The following is a 15,320-nucleotide window of genomic DNA, read 5'->3' as shown; positions in this document are numbered from 1 at the left end:
TTGTTTGCTGACGACCATGATCTTGGTCTTTGAGTGGTGAGATACTATTACACTTAAAAACAAAATCCTGAAAGCCTCTACAGCCAGTGTTTTTCAGCTTGACACTGGGCCCAAAGAATAGTGACTCCCCATAAAGTTTCATGAGCAAAGACAGCTCTAGATTCGTGGTTATCTTTAGTTCACAGGAAAGCTTACATATACAGAATGAATGCATTGTTGAAAAAAAATTAAATTTTTCAAATCTGCAAATGAAAGAATCTGGGTCTTCAAATGTTTCAGAGATTATGATAATAAATACATTACTTCAAGAGGCAGATAGGTGTGTTTCTGCTCCTGTCCCACTTGTAGACAAGGAAGGTGAGGGTATTTCAGCTGTAGGTTGTACTTTTCTCTAAAATACTGTGCTACTGTTCTCTCCACAGTCTGACCATTTTCTAGCTGCAATGGAAATCTGAAAAGCAGAATTGAAAGAACAGTTAATTTGCACATCTGTGAATCTATGATCTTCTTCCTCCCATATTATATACAGGTAGTCCTTGAATTTCAACTGTACATTTAATGATGGTTTGAAGTTACAACAGTCTTGGAAAAAGTGATTTACAACGACCCATTCTCAAAGTTAAGACTGTAGCATCCCCTCCACTGGAGTCACATGATCACAATTGGCTAACATTTACAACAGCTGCAGCATCTTGCAATCACATGATCACGATGTGACCTTCCCAGCCAGCTTCTGAAAAGCAAAATCAATGACCACTGGGATTGACCGTTGTCTTACCTGAACGGTCCTTCTATGGGTGCTGCGAAGGGAATCCAATCATGGGTTAACTTAGCCTTCTAGCCTTGAGACTGAGTATGCAAATATCAAAGTTACGCCTCCTCTGACTGGACTTCCGTTTCCTTTTCAGTTCTTTACGAAGTCCACCGAAGGAGCATTATGTCAATCCTCAAACAAGCCGCAAGTCATCCGGCACTACAGAGTCAAGTCCAGTCAGTAACAAGTCAGAGAGTCACAATCAAAACGGAGCCCTGACCAGCCGAAGCTGCGGGCGGGTTTGGATTCCCTTCGCAGCACCCATAGAAGGACCGTTCAGGTAAGACAACGGTCATTCTCCTGTGTGCTGCTCCGGGAATCCAATCATGGGATATATCAAAGCAATGAACTCCCAGGGCGGGAGCTAGGCTGGTCAGGCTCCTCCGCAGACGGAAGGACCCTTTGCAACACTCTCCGCCCAAAGGACGCCTCGGCCGAGGCGAAGACATCAATCTTGTAGTGGCGAATAAAGGGCGAGGGGGATGCCCAAGTGGCCGCCCTGCAAATCTCTTCCACAGATGCTTGCGTCGCCCAGGCTGCTGTGGTGGCCGCACTCCTGGTGGAGTGAGGAGTGATTCGCCTTGGAACCGGTCTGGAGTGGGTGTCATACGCCAACGCAATGCAAGCTTTCAACCATCGGCCGATGGTGTGGGAGGACACCTTCTGTCCCATTGAAGATGGCTGGAAGGAGACGAACAGAGCCTCCGACCTTCGGAACGACGCCGTGCGCTTCACATAGCGACGAAGAGCTCTGCGAACATCCAGATGGTGCCACTGACGTTCCCGCGGATGAGACGGGTGAGGACAAAAGTCCGGCAGGACAAGTTCTTGAGTTCTGTGAAACAATGAGTTTATCTTTGGAAGAAAGGTCGGATCCAAACGAAGCACTACCTTGTTCGGGTGGAAGATGCAAAGATCCGCACGAACAGAGAGGGCTGCTAGCTCCGACACCCTCCTGGCCGATGTTATGGCCACCAGGAAAGCCGTCTTGAGAGTCAACAAGCGGAGGCTAATGGAATGTAGAGGCTCAAAGGGGGCAGCTGTTAGGGCCCTGAGAACCAAGGTCAAATCCCACGTGGGATAACGATGTACCGTCGGCGGTCGTAAGTTGGAAGCACCCTTCAGGAAGGTTCGAACTCGCGAGTGCTGGGATAAGGAGCGGCCTTGGCCACCCCCGACCACCGTCGACAAGGCTGTGACCTGACGGCGAAGCGTGTTTGGCGCCAATCCCTTGTTGAGGCCGGACTGCAAGAAATCCAGAACTTGGGGCACCGAGGCCTTGATGGGATCGACCCCGGTGCGCCGGCACCAGCGGCAGAAGGCCTGCCAGGTAGCCTCGTAAATACGGGTAGTCGACGGGCGACGGGCCGCTTGAATTGTAGAAATGACTTCGTCGGAATAGTGGAGGGCCGCTAGCATCTCCCGCTCACGTGCCACACGGCTAACTGCAACAGCTGAGGGCCCGGGTGCCGGAGAGCCCCTTGGTGGAGCTGAATCTTGTCGTCCGGAATCCTCCAAGGACGCGAAACGGACAGATGGACGAGGTCTGCGTACCAGGGACGTCTGGGCCACATTGGAGCGACCAGCAGCACTTCCGCCTGTTCTGTCAAGATCTTCTGAATGACCGACGGAAGGATCGGGAGAGGAGGAAAGGCATAAAGAAGGCCGGCCGGCCAACGGCTGCGTAGAGCGTCTACTCCCTCCGCCCCCGGAGTCTGGTATCGGGAGTAAAACCGGGGAAGCTGTGCGTTGTGCGGGTGAGCGAACAGATCCACCTCGGGCAGGCCGAATCGGCGAGAGAGTTCCTGGAAGAGAATGGGGTGTAGCTGCCACTCCCCCTGATCCACAGTCGCCCTGCTCAGCCAGTCCGCCTGAGTGTTGGCTTCGCCCGAGATGTGCTCCGCCCGAATCGATGAGAGTCTGGGCTCCGCCCAATGGAACAATCTTTCCGCTTCCAGCATCAGAGCTCTGGACTGCGTTCCCCCTTGGCGGTTGATGTGAGCCTTGGAGGCCACATTGTCGGTCAAGATTAACACATGGTGATGAGATACAATGTCCCGAAACTCCAGGAGAGCCAGACGGATGGCCCGCAACTCCAGCCAGTTTATGCTGTTCGCCAGCTCCTGATCCGACCATCGACCTTGGGCCACCTTGTCCAGGGCATGGGCCCCCCATCCGAATAAGCTGGCGTCCGTTGTAACTTGAACGCGGTCCGGCTCCTTGAATGGACATCCCCGGAGGAGCCTGGACGACATCCACCAATGCAGGGACCACCTGGCCTTGCCCGGGAGCTGCACCTTGATGTGGGAGTGACTGGTATGCGCTCTTTGGAAGGGCAGCAGGAACCACTGGAGAGGACGCGCATGGAACCTGGCCCAGGGCACCACGCTGATGCAGGAGATCATCTTCCCTAGCAATTTGGACAGCGACAGCAGCGGTACTCGCCGATGGGATAGCGCATGATGCGCCAGGTGGTATATGCTCTGCCTCCTTTCCGGGGACAGGAAAACCTCGCACGACATCGAGTTGATGGTGGTTCCCAGATGAAGGAGGGACGTGGTTGGGCGCAGGTGGCTCTTGGGCAGATTGAGGACAAATCCATGGTTTCGCAATGCGTCCATCGTGACCTGTAGGTCTCGGAGGGCCTGATCTCGAGAGGACGACAGCACCAACACGTCGTCCAAATAGCAATTGATGCGTATTGGAATTGAACGAAGGGAGGCTGCCAATACTGCCAGAAGTTTGGTGAACGTGCGTGGGGCCGAGGAGAGGCCAAATGGCAAGGCCCGGTATTGATAATGACGGCCGTTGAAGTGAAACCGCAGGAACTTCCGATGTGCCGGATGAATGGGCACATGGAGGTACGCTTCTTTGATGTCTATGGAAGTCATCATGTCGCCTTGGCGGATGGAAGCCAATATGCTCTTTAAAGAGTGCATTTTGAATTTTTGGTATTTGATATACTGATTGAGCTGTTTCAAATCTAGGATTGCCCTCCATCCCCCGGAGTTCTTTGGTACTAGGAACAAGATGGAATAAAACCCTAGGCCTCCCTGCCCTTTGGGAACTTGTCCTATGGCCCTGATGGTGAGAAGATGAGATATCTCGGTGTCCATAAGGCGCCGCTTCGACGGGCACCTGGGCACAGGGCACCTGATGAACCTTCTCGGGGGGATGGATAGAAATTCTAGCGTGAGACCCAAACTCACTACTTGAAGGGCCCAGGCGTCTGACGTGAGCTCCGCCCATCGGTGGGCGAAGGCCAATAGACGTCCTCCTATGGGCCCTACCTCCTGCGAGTCAGCGGTATCTGCGAAAGGAACGGTTGCCCGCTCCTCGGAATGACCGTCTACTCTGCGCCTGACTCTGCTGGCGCCCCCTGTCTCTGGCCCCAGCTCGGTCCTGGCCACGGTCCTGTGCCTGGGAGAACCCCCTGGTATAGTTGGGGACGTAGGGAGCGGAGGTAAACCCCGAGTCCCCAGACCGAAAGGGCTGCCGTCTACCATAAGGCTGTGGTCTTCTGGTCACACGGGCACTTGTGGAGGGAAGCACCTTACGTTTGTCCCGAGTCTCAATAAGAATGGGATCCAGCACTGAACCAAATAAGGCCCCGCCCTTAAAGGGCGTGGATGCTAGACGCCACTTAGATTTGATATCAGCTTGCCAGTGGCGGAGCCAGAGCAAACGGCGAGAAGCCACATTGGAAACTACGGCACGGGATGCAAATTTTGCCGCGCTAAGGGTGGCATCAGCAGAAAACTCTAGGGCCGCTATCAGCTTGGTGACATCCTGATGGAGGCGCAGTTCCTCCGGATCCAGCCTTTCCTGTAGTTGTCTCAGCCAAACTAAAGAAGTCCTATTAAAGAAGGAAGCTGCAGTAGCTGAGCGCAAGGCCCATGCCGCTGCCTGATGAGTCTTGCGAATGACCGATTCGGCCTTGCGGTCCTCGGCCTTCAATCCTTCCGAAATTTCAGAAGGAATTAACGCCGGTGAAGCAAGAGCAGCGATGGGAGCATCCACTGTGGGAAACTGCAGGAGGGCCTCCAACTCTGGAGAAGATGTGAAAAGCTTCCTATCACCAGACCCAGGGGGCTTAACTGCGGTCGGCTCATCCCACTGCTTTTGGATTAAATCAAGAAAAAGCTTGGGAGATGGAATAAAATCTTGCAGAGCCACCTGCTCAGCAAAGAGCCGCTCGTTGGCATCCAGGCCCACAGCAGCACTTTCTGCAGAAATTGCCTCCCCCATGTGGGCGGTAGTCTTGGCCTTATACAGCAGGGATTTGAAAAGAGTGTGCCTGAAAAGCCCAGGGGCCGGAGGCTGGTCCACAGGAAAACCCTTGTCACCAGAGAGTTCCCTATCCTGGATTTCACCTTCCTCCACTAAGGGAGATTGTGCGCTAAACACAGAGTGTAAAGGGGAAGGAGGATCAGTTTGCAGAATGGAAGAATCCCCTTGTACTGCTTGGGGAGCCAGGCCTGAGTAGGCCAGAGTAGGCCTGGAGACCTGGGATCTACGCGCTAATTCCGCATCCACCCCTCTGGAAATAGCCTCTGAGATCATGCTGTAAAAATCAGCAGGAAGGCCCAAATCCTGGCCCTCCAGAGGCCTGAGGCCTGCAGCTGTGGGGGTGAACGTGGCAGAGGGCCCAGCACGTGGAGGTGAATGAAGAGAAGCCCCACTAGCCTCCGAAATAATTGGGGGGGAACAAGGCCCGAAAGCCCCTACCTCAGGAATAGGGCCCTGGGGAAGCTGAATATCAGGGGACCAACCCTGCTCAACGACCCTCACCGGAGACACAGGTTGCTGAATCAGAACCGGAGGGGAAGAAATGGGAGCCCCAGATGCCTTGGGGGGAACCTTGGCCTTGTCTTTGCGCTTGTGCGACTTATCCCGAACAGCAGATGAGGCTCGAGGCCTGCTAGTAGAGGCCCTGGTCGCGGCCCTACTAGGCCCAGGGCTGGCCCCTCCCTCGCCAGGGGAGCGAGGCTCAGAAACTGGCCGGACAGTACCTTGCAATACCGATTGATCAGCCATGATTTGAATCTGAAAGAGCTCAATCAGCGAAACAAAGGAATGCAATTGAAAGCACTCGCCAAGAACGCCACGTGGAAGCAGAGACCAAGAGAAGCGACCTCCTCCCTGAGTCAGCAAACTCGAGTGAGGGAAAAGGGAGGGGTGGAAGCAGTGCGCAAACTCAAGCGCGCGGCAAATCTGCCTTCTCATTCCAGGTATTACTGCGCATGCGTGAAAAGCGCTTCCAAATAAGGCCACCGGCATCAAAGGCGCGAAATTCAAAGAAACCGCAGGGGAAAATTCCCAAACAGCCGATTCATGTAATCCTCCGGCAGCCGCTCCAGCGAGGGCACAAGGGAGGGAGGCGGGGAGGAGGGGAAGACCCGCTCCGACAAGCCACAGCCTCGGATCTGACCACGCTCGCGGGCGGGTGCTATCCGGCGTGGTAGGCAGCGCTGGGAGACTCAGCTTCCTTGCGCGCTGAAGTTAAGGGAGGGCAGGCGGAGAACGCCCCACTCCAGCTGTAGCGATCCGATATCCCTTAAAGGGAAATAGCGAGGGAGGAATCGACTGGCAGCAATCTGCCGTTTTACCTCCAATCCAGCAAGAAATCCACAGTGAAAACCAAGTAAATTCATCCTTAACCTTGAAAAATTAGCAATTAATCAAGAGAGCGTTGAAAATAAGTCTCGTAGGCTTGACTGAGTAAAAGAACTGAAAAGGAAACGGAAGTCCAGTCAGAGGAGGCGTAACTTTGATATTTGCATACTCAGTCTCAAGGCTAGAAGGCTAAGTTAACCCATGATTGGATTCCCGGAGCAGCACACAGGAGAATCACTTAATGACCACTGGGATTCACTTAATGACCACACTAAAAATGGTTGCAAAACTGGGCCTAGTCACGACTGCATTGTTTAGCAACCAAATTTCTGGTCCCAGCTGGGGTTGTAAATCAAGAATGACCTGTATATTATCTTGTAGCCACATACGTTAACTGTGTAGTTTAGCCATGTACTTACGTCTGATGACTAGCAGGTCTCCGTGTAACATTACAGACACGATATTTCCGCCTCATCGTTCCACAATGAGTCACTTCAACCTTCAGACCTGGATTAAAAAAGAGAAAGAAAATACTGACGTCAGAGAATGCTTGTAAAGACACAAGATGTTTTGCAACAGAACTTATTCATTCCTTCTCTAAGATTTGCTATAATTTCTATGTATACCGTTGGAAGAAAAAATAAGAATGATTAAACATTCTTAATATAATTCCACAGATTTGTGGCCCCTAAACCTTCACACAAAACAGGACTAGGTAATATTTTACAGTGGTGCTTTGCTTTTTCAAAAATTTCCCTTTTGTATATTTTTTTCAGACTCAAGCACTGATGTCACCCAAATGAAATAGAATGATGGTTCTTCCTCTTCTCTCTTAATTTTATGGGATTGCTATGTTACTGCTGCGATGACTGACATGTTGAGCCAAAGGATTTAACACACTAGTGTTATTCCTCTTATATTATAAATGAAAACTGTGCCACTATTTGGTGGATTTCAATGACCCAATTTTGGAGGGCCCCTGGGTTTTAAAAAAAAACATTGGGGGGGGGGTGTTAGCTTGATCAATAGCAACTTAAATGTATCTTTTCTAAGCATGCCAAATCCAAAAACCAATTTCATGAATGTTGATGTGTTAGCTTGAATTTTTTCAAAAGGTGGCCCAACTAAAGGCTCTGATATGTAGGAAAACCCAGTGGGCTGTGAAGACAAATTGATTTGGATGTCAGCAAATGGCATTTTCTTTCTCCCCCCACACAAAGGACACAGACAGCACCTGAAGGCATTTTTCCCTGTTGATGCTTCCTTCCTGCTCGCCATATCTGGGAAAATAAAGCTCTAAATATCCCCCTCCCCCCCAAAAAAAGCAAGGCAAACATAGGCATCCTGTTATCTCCTATATGCAAGGAATACAACTTTTGGGAGATAACCATGTTTCATTGAGAGGTGTCTTTTCCTCCATTTTGTTAACATTCATATAATTTTTGATGAGTGAACATTGCGGAGAACAAGGATTTCCTTCTCAAAATCTGTCCATTTCCAGGGTGGAAGAAAGCCATAGCCTGTGAATGCTAAAAGGAAATGAAACAGCAAATGTGATCCAAATCAAAGAATCCGTATTTGTGCTTCCTCTTCTCATCGAGTAGAATTGGCCCAGACAATATTCACACCAGCCAAACGGCTACACTTTTGCAAGATTTCAAGTAAGAATATACAAGACCTTGGAACAGTGGTACACTATCAAAAACATAAGATTATTCTGGATTTGCAACATTTGAGGGCCTTTTACTTTTTTTTTTTTCATCCCTCTTCGTGCAAGATCACACCATGGCACACTGCCCAGGAAAAAAAACACTGCTGATGCTTGCCATAAAGGAACCACAGCTGCTACTCTGAATGCCATTGCGTAGTACCGATCATTAGAACTGAAATGGAGGCTAATCAGCAAATCTGCTTTGTCTGAAGCAGTGACACATATCAAAAAAACATGTCTCCCTTTACCTTCTTTTGGGGGGGGGAGGGGGGAAGCTACTTTGCACTACTGCTAATTTAAAATATGCATATGCATCCTGATTTAAAATAGGCAAAGTAGCTTCAGGTATACACAAAATGTATCTTCACAAGGGGTGTCTTTCTTCCAATTCAAATATGGCAATATTTTATTTATTTATTTATTTATTTATTTATTTATTTATTTATTTATTTATTTATTTATTTATTTATTTATTGGTACTTCTTGCCTTTTCTCCAGGAGCTCAAGATTGCATACATGATATCCCCCCCCCCACTTCCATTTTTCAAACAACAACGTCCAATAAAGTTGGTTGGCTTGAGGGGAATAACTTGGCCAAAGCCATCCAATGTGCTTCCATGGCTGATATTGGATCTGAATCTAGATCCCAGTCTATAGACCAATATTTTAACCATGACAGGTAATCCTCAAGTTATGACCATAACTAAACCTGACATTTACAGTTGTAAGTCATAATGGTCGTAAATCTGCTTATCACATGACTGATTTGATTTTAAAACTTTTTTTGTGATAGTTGTTAAGCGAGCCTGGCAGTTATTAAAGAAACCCATTGTTCACTATAGGCAAATGCTAGTTTCTGGCAAAAACTTCCTAAATTGTGGTCATAGGATCATGGGATGCTATAAACAGCCATAAACACGGGCCAGTTGCCAAATGCCCAAAATACAGTCATGTAACCCCAGAGGGGTTAACACTGGAGTTTCAGAAGTGTTAAGCAATCAGTTGTAAGTCGGCGACTACACAAGAACCAATATTTTGATACTGACTGAAGTCAGTAATAAATGAAACAAGTCGAAATACAAATGGGGGAGGGTCCTTGGTGCTCTCTGAGCTTGCTTGTTTTCTTGCAAACATTTCACTACCCTAACTAGGTAACATCTTCAGGGTTAGTTTGCTGTCAGTTTACAAGTATAAATATCTCAAACAATACTATTTGAACATATTAATTCAATGCTCCCTATGTCTTACACTTGGTGAATTTGTAAGGTGACTGATTGGCTGGCACATAACCAACCTAGTTTTGTCAGGAAGCTGGACTACGGCAGCTGAAAGAATACAGTAGTAAAAGTCAATCAGAGATGATGCACAGCATGGCTAGAAGGCAAGAGATAAAGACGCAGCACACAATTCTGGCAATGGAGCCTTTTTGGAAACGCAAACTGAAATCTCTACAGAACAGACAGCTGAAAAAAATCCCTTCATTGTTTGTTACATTTCCAAGAATCCATTGCCCATCAAATAGATGCCACGCTAATGAATCACTATGCGGCACCAAAGATAATGTAGCATTGTATGTTTTTGATGAATGTAGATGTCTGAGATCTAAGCAAGCACCTCCTAAAGCAATAAGATTAGCACTGTGTGGATTAAATTTTACATTTTTTTAAAACTCACCCTTTATTTCTTTGGTGAATTTTACACGGTGAGAATCAGTAAGAGGTCGTGGCTGTTCATCAATGTTGTGTATATCCAGAACTTCACACATGAACTGAATTACAGGTTGTGCTTTGTAGAAGGCAGTGGCAGAAACTAGGGAGGGGAAAAAAGAAAATTTATCTTCAACGCTGTCACACAATCACTACCTAAGATAAAGGATCTCATCAACTGGAGAATCTACATTTCATCCCAGGGATTCTTTAGAAGCATTCTGGTAACAAATACCTTTTCTGATTGACATATTTTATTTAAAAGCTTAAGATTTCATGAGTTGCAGTTCATAAAAGCTCCTGCCTTTTAATCAAATCTGTTAGTCAGAAAAGGTGCTATCAGACTCCTCCTGACAGACTAACACTGCTGTCCTCCTCCAATGCCCAGGAGTTCTTTGTTTTTCCTCTGATTTATTCTGATTCAGACGCTGGTATCGAGACAAAATGCAGTTGAAAACATGACATCAGATAGGGCAAATCTGTGGCACTGGGAATTTTGAATATGTTTGGCTGCGAGAGAATGATTATAAACAAGATTCATATGCCAGTTAAACAGTTCCCTTCACTGACATAATCACTAAGTAGAAAACTTGTCTAATATCTGAAGTGGCAAACCCCGCACTTCAATTATGTCATGAATAAATATTGACTTTTCCAGTACTAAGCAGATTCCTAATTCTCTTATTAACAGTACAGACAAAATATTTGAGTGAACACACTGCATTCTTTCCAGCTCCAGGAGCTGGAAATAGTCCTCGATTTAGGACTGCAATTGAGTCCGGAATCATGGTCATAAGTCCCTGTGTCCCTGTGTTTCTTAAGCAAAGCACATGACCTGATCCAATTTTATGACAATTTTTGTGGTGATCGTTAAAAGAACACAGCAGACATTTTATGAATCCATTTTATTCAATGGAAAGTTTTTGCCAGAAACTGAAAGTAAAGGCCAGAAACCAGCAAAAACACATCAAAAATTGCATTCACAAAACTGGGACGCTGCAAATAACTGCAATGGCAAGTCAACTACCAAGTGCCCAAATTGCAATCATGTGGCTGCATCGTAACTTTGAAACTGGATCATAAATAGTTTTTTGAGAGTCAATCATAACTTGTCGCAAAGAAACCAGTCATAAGTCAAGGACTACCTGTATCTCTATTTCAGGCTGGCTGAAACAGTTTTATGCTTTAAAATATTCTTCAATTGATTTAAATGGATTCTGTTTTCATAAAATTTCTAAATAAATAGAATTAATTTAATCTGGAATCTCAGCAAAAGCTTGTGCTTAATATTTGGAAATACAAAATCATATACTCAACTCCTACTTAATCATGGAGCAACCTGGCAAATGTTTGACTAGTTGCTATATCTGACAGGCCTTTCTTCCTTCACAAGAAGTTATGAAAATTATTGATTTAAATTTATTAACTACCAACCTCCAGTGGACTCTAGTTGGCTGCAAAATTAAAAATATTAAATCAATAGCAGGCTAAAGAAGGAACCCAGGCTAAAATAGTCTTGCTAACAAAATCCACAAAACAAAACAGAGGCCATTAAGCAATGGTAAAGATCAACACAAGCCTAAGACCAATACTGGCGAAAGGGGTGCCACATACTACGCCTTGAATTTTTGCTGGTAAGGTTAGACATAAACACAACCAATCAATAAAAACTATTTCCATAGGAATTTTAAATTTTGGAGTAATGTTAAACATTAGGAGGAGCAACAGAACAACAGGAGCCAAGGTGGCGCAGTGGTTAAATGCAGCACTGCAGGCTACTGCTAGATCAGCAGGTCAGCGGTTCAAATCTCACCGGCTCAGGGTTGACTCAGCCTTCCATCCTTCCGAGGTGGGTAAAATGAGGACCCAGATTGTTGGGGGCAATATGCTGACTCTCTGTAAACCGCTTAGAGAGGCCTGAAAGGCCTATGAAGCGGTATATAAGTCTACTGCTATTGCTACTGCTATTTTCTTTGGAGAGAGCAATTTAAAGATTGATTACCCTGTCTGTTGGTTTTAATTTATGTTCAATTAAAAAGTTTTTTTAAAAAAATGCATTTTCATATCCATGCACAACATCAATATCTTTTACAAATCCTCCCTGCCATTTATCAAAACAGAACTGGGGGTTACCATCTATATTCAGCATCATTTTCCACATTGCCGGCCGAACAGACTGATGAAATCCAAACCAGACTTCCCTGCCACCTCCCAACGGATGATCATAGCCTTCAGGAGCAGAAAAAAAGGAACGGCCTACAGGTGTATACCTGTATGTAGAGAAGGAACTAAGTGTTTATTGATCTATTTCACATGTCACCATAATCTGGATTAATGCATTGTGGCTTATAATAATAATAAAACAATAGTTAAAAAAAGAAAGACAATACAGGTAATTCTCGAGTTATGACCACAATTGGGATCAGAATGTTCATCACCAAGCATTGCAATTGTTAAGTGAGTCATGCTTGTTTTCACTACAGTTTTTGCTACTTGATCGCAGGGATGGTGCAACAATGGTAACTTCTAGGATGAATCAGAAGTCATTTTTTCCAAGACCACTGTTAAGTTCCAAACATGATTAAACAAATGGTTAGTTAGGGGCATGGTGACCTAGCAGTTAAGATGCTGGGCTTGTCAAACCAAAAGTTGGCAGTTTGAGAGCCAAGTACCATGTGAAAGGGTGAGCTCCCTTTTCTACCCTACCTCCTGCCAAACTAGTAGTTTGAAAGTATGCAAATGCAAGTAGATGAATAGATACCACTTTGGTGGGAAGGTAACCGCATTCTGTGCGCCTCAGCATATAGTCAGGCCAGCCACATAACCACAGATGCATTTTTGGACAACATTGGCTCTCTCAGCTAGCAAATAGAGATGAGCACCGCCTCCTAGAATCAGACACAGCTGGACAGGGGAAACCTTTACCTTCTTTTTTTCAAGTTGAGGGCTACCTGCAGTTCTTCACTTATGACCATTCATTTACCAACCATTCAAAGTTACAAAGGTGCTGAAAAATATCCCTTAGGGACCAATTCTTGCACCTGCTTGCACCTACGACCATTCCCACGGTCATGCGATTATGAACCCGGTGCTTTGCAACTGGCTTGCATTTACAATAGTTACAGCATCCCAGGAACACATGAGTGCCACTTGTGACCTCCCTAGCTGGCTATAGAAGAGCAGACAGATCTTGGGGTGGGGAGGGTGGGGGAGTTAAACACATCATCAGTTTAGAGTGCTAGAATTGCCACAAGAGATCCAAGTCCAGTCTCTCCTGAATTCCATTGACCCTTATCAAATACCAATTAAGTGCTGTCCGTTAGTTGACTAGGTTCTTGCACATTGGTGTCAATCAATCATCTATGTTGCAACCTTATGAACAGTCCTGATTCTTTGCACCTGACACTAGCTTCCGTCAAGCAATGTCAATGGGAGAAACTAGATTAACTTAAAGACTGTGTAATTTGTTTAATAACTATGGTGAAAGTGGTCATAAAATTGGGACTGGTCATATTGACTTGCTTTATGACTTATGACAGAAGTTCCAGTTCCAATTGTAATCTTAAGTCAAGAACTACCTGTACCTGCAAAGCAAAAGACAGCATTTCAAAATCCTCACTTAACTTAAAAGGGTTTGCTAATTGTAGGATTTCACTTTGAGTTTGCAAATAGAAAACAAACTTTTAGACAAGATCTTCTAATAGAGCTGTCCTCAGCTTGTTGCTCTATGGTTGTACTGGAAATTATAACAGCTGAAATCTAATCTAATACAAATAGAATGAATCAGAAAAAATCAGGAATGAAAAATAGCTAGATTTAGCACCTTCAGTCTACACAATTTATCACCTGCTATTTAGAATTTAGAATTTTAGAATTTTATTAGAATTTGTAGGCCGCCCTTTTCCCTGAGGGGACTCAGGGCGGCTCACACAAAAACTGGGAAAGGGGAATACAGACATTAGGACAAAACATGTAATAAAATAGCAAGCAACAAACACTCATCATTCGGGCGGGGTAACTATCCTATCCCCAGGCCTGACGGGCGAGCCAGTTCTTCAAGGCTATGCGGAAGGCCTGGACGGTGGAGAGGGTACGAATCTCCACGGGGAGCTCGTTCCAAAGGGTCGGGGCTACTGCTGAGAAGGCCCTCCTCCTTGTAGTTGCCAGCCGACACTGGCTGGCCGATGGAATACGGAGGAGGCCTAATCTATGAGATCTTATCGGTCGTAGGGATGTAATTGGCAGAAGGCGGTCTCTCAAGTATCCAGATCCACTGCCATGTAGGGCTTTATGGGTGATTAATAGCACCTTGAAGCGCATCCGGAGATCAACAGGTAGCCAGCGCAGCTCGCAGAGGATAGGTGTTATGCGGGTGAATCGGGGTGCACCCGCAATCACTCGCGCGGCTGCATTCTGCACTAGCTGAAGTCGCCGGATGCTCCTCAAGGGCAGCCCCATGTAGAGCACATTGCAGTATTCCAGCCTAGAGGTCACAAGGGCCCGAGTGACTGTTGTGAGAGCCTCCCGATTCAGGTAGGGTCGCAACTGGCGCACCAGGCGAACCTGGGCGAATGCCCCCCTGGTCACAGCCGTTAAGTGGTGGTCAAATGACAGCTGTGGATCCAGGAGGACTCCCAAGTTGCGAACCCTCTCTGAGGGGTATAAAATTTGACCCCCCAGCCTGAGTGGTGGAATAATAACCAAATCTTTGGGAGGGAAACACAACAGCCACTCGGTCTTTTCTGGGTTGAGCACAAGCTTGTTCACCCTCATCCAGTCCATAACGGCCTCAAGACCCCGGCTCATCACGTCAACCGCTTCATTGATTTGGCACGGGGCGGACAGATACAATTGAGTATCGTCCGCATATTGATGGTATCTAATCCCGTGCCTGCGGATGATCTCTCCCAGCGGTTTCATGTAGATGTTGAATAGTAGGGGGGATAAGACCGAACCCTGAGGCACCCCATAATTTAGGGGCCTAGGGGACGATCTCTGCCCCCCCACTAACACCGACTGCGACCTGTCCGAGAGGTAGGAGGAGAACCACCGTAACACGGTGCCTCCCACTCCCACCTCCCGCAGTCGTCGCAGAAGGATACCATGGTCGATGGTATCGAAAGCCGCTGAGAGGTCAAGGAGGACCAGGATGGAGGAACGTCCTTCATCTCTGGCTCTCCAGAGATCATCCATCAATGCGACCAAAGCGGTTTCTGTGCTGTAACCGGGCCTGAAGCCTGACTGGAAGGGGTCTAGGTAGTTTGCTTCCTCCAAGGACCGTTGGAGCTGGAAGGCCACCACCTTCTCAACAACCTTCCCCAAGAAGGGAAGGTTGGAGACTGGACGATAGCTATTAAGAACAGCTGGATCCAAGGATGGTTTCTTCAGGAGGGGTCTCACCACCGCCGCTTTCAGTGCGGCGGGGAAGTTCCCCTCCCGAAGGGAGGCGGTCACAACCGCCTGGATCCAGCCT

General features: G+C 46.9%; 1 protein-coding gene across 2 annotated transcripts in view; it reads right to left on the bottom strand.

Annotated features, from left to right (window-relative positions):
- The window catches only part of LOC106555754 (protein argonaute-3), a 63,947-nt gene that overhangs the window by 19,252 nt on the left and 29,375 nt on the right, over window positions 1-15,320 (bottom strand). For both annotated transcript variants that reach the window (XM_014074655.2, XM_014074663.2), the window contains exons 5-8: window positions 11,981-12,117; window positions 9,816-9,950; window positions 6,850-6,937; window positions 304-451 (exon numbers count right to left, since the gene is read on the bottom strand). In XM_014074655.2, the coding sequence (XP_013930130.1) occupies window positions 304-451; window positions 6,850-6,937; window positions 9,816-9,950; window positions 11,981-12,117 (508 nt within the window). The remainder of the gene's footprint in view (window positions 1-303; window positions 452-6,849; window positions 6,938-9,815; window positions 9,951-11,980; window positions 12,118-15,320) is intronic.

Source organism: Thamnophis sirtalis, unplaced genomic scaffold (assembly GCF_051295495.1).
Source record: "Thamnophis sirtalis isolate CommonGarterSnake01/CBP01778 unplaced genomic scaffold, rThaSir2_p1.2 scaffold_13, whole genome shotgun sequence".
In the NCBI taxonomy this organism is placed as follows: domain Eukaryota; kingdom Metazoa; phylum Chordata; class Lepidosauria; order Squamata; family Natricidae; genus Thamnophis; species Thamnophis sirtalis.
The sequence above is the reverse complement of the archived record's forward strand: the minus strand, read 5'-3'. Positions and strand labels throughout refer to the sequence as shown.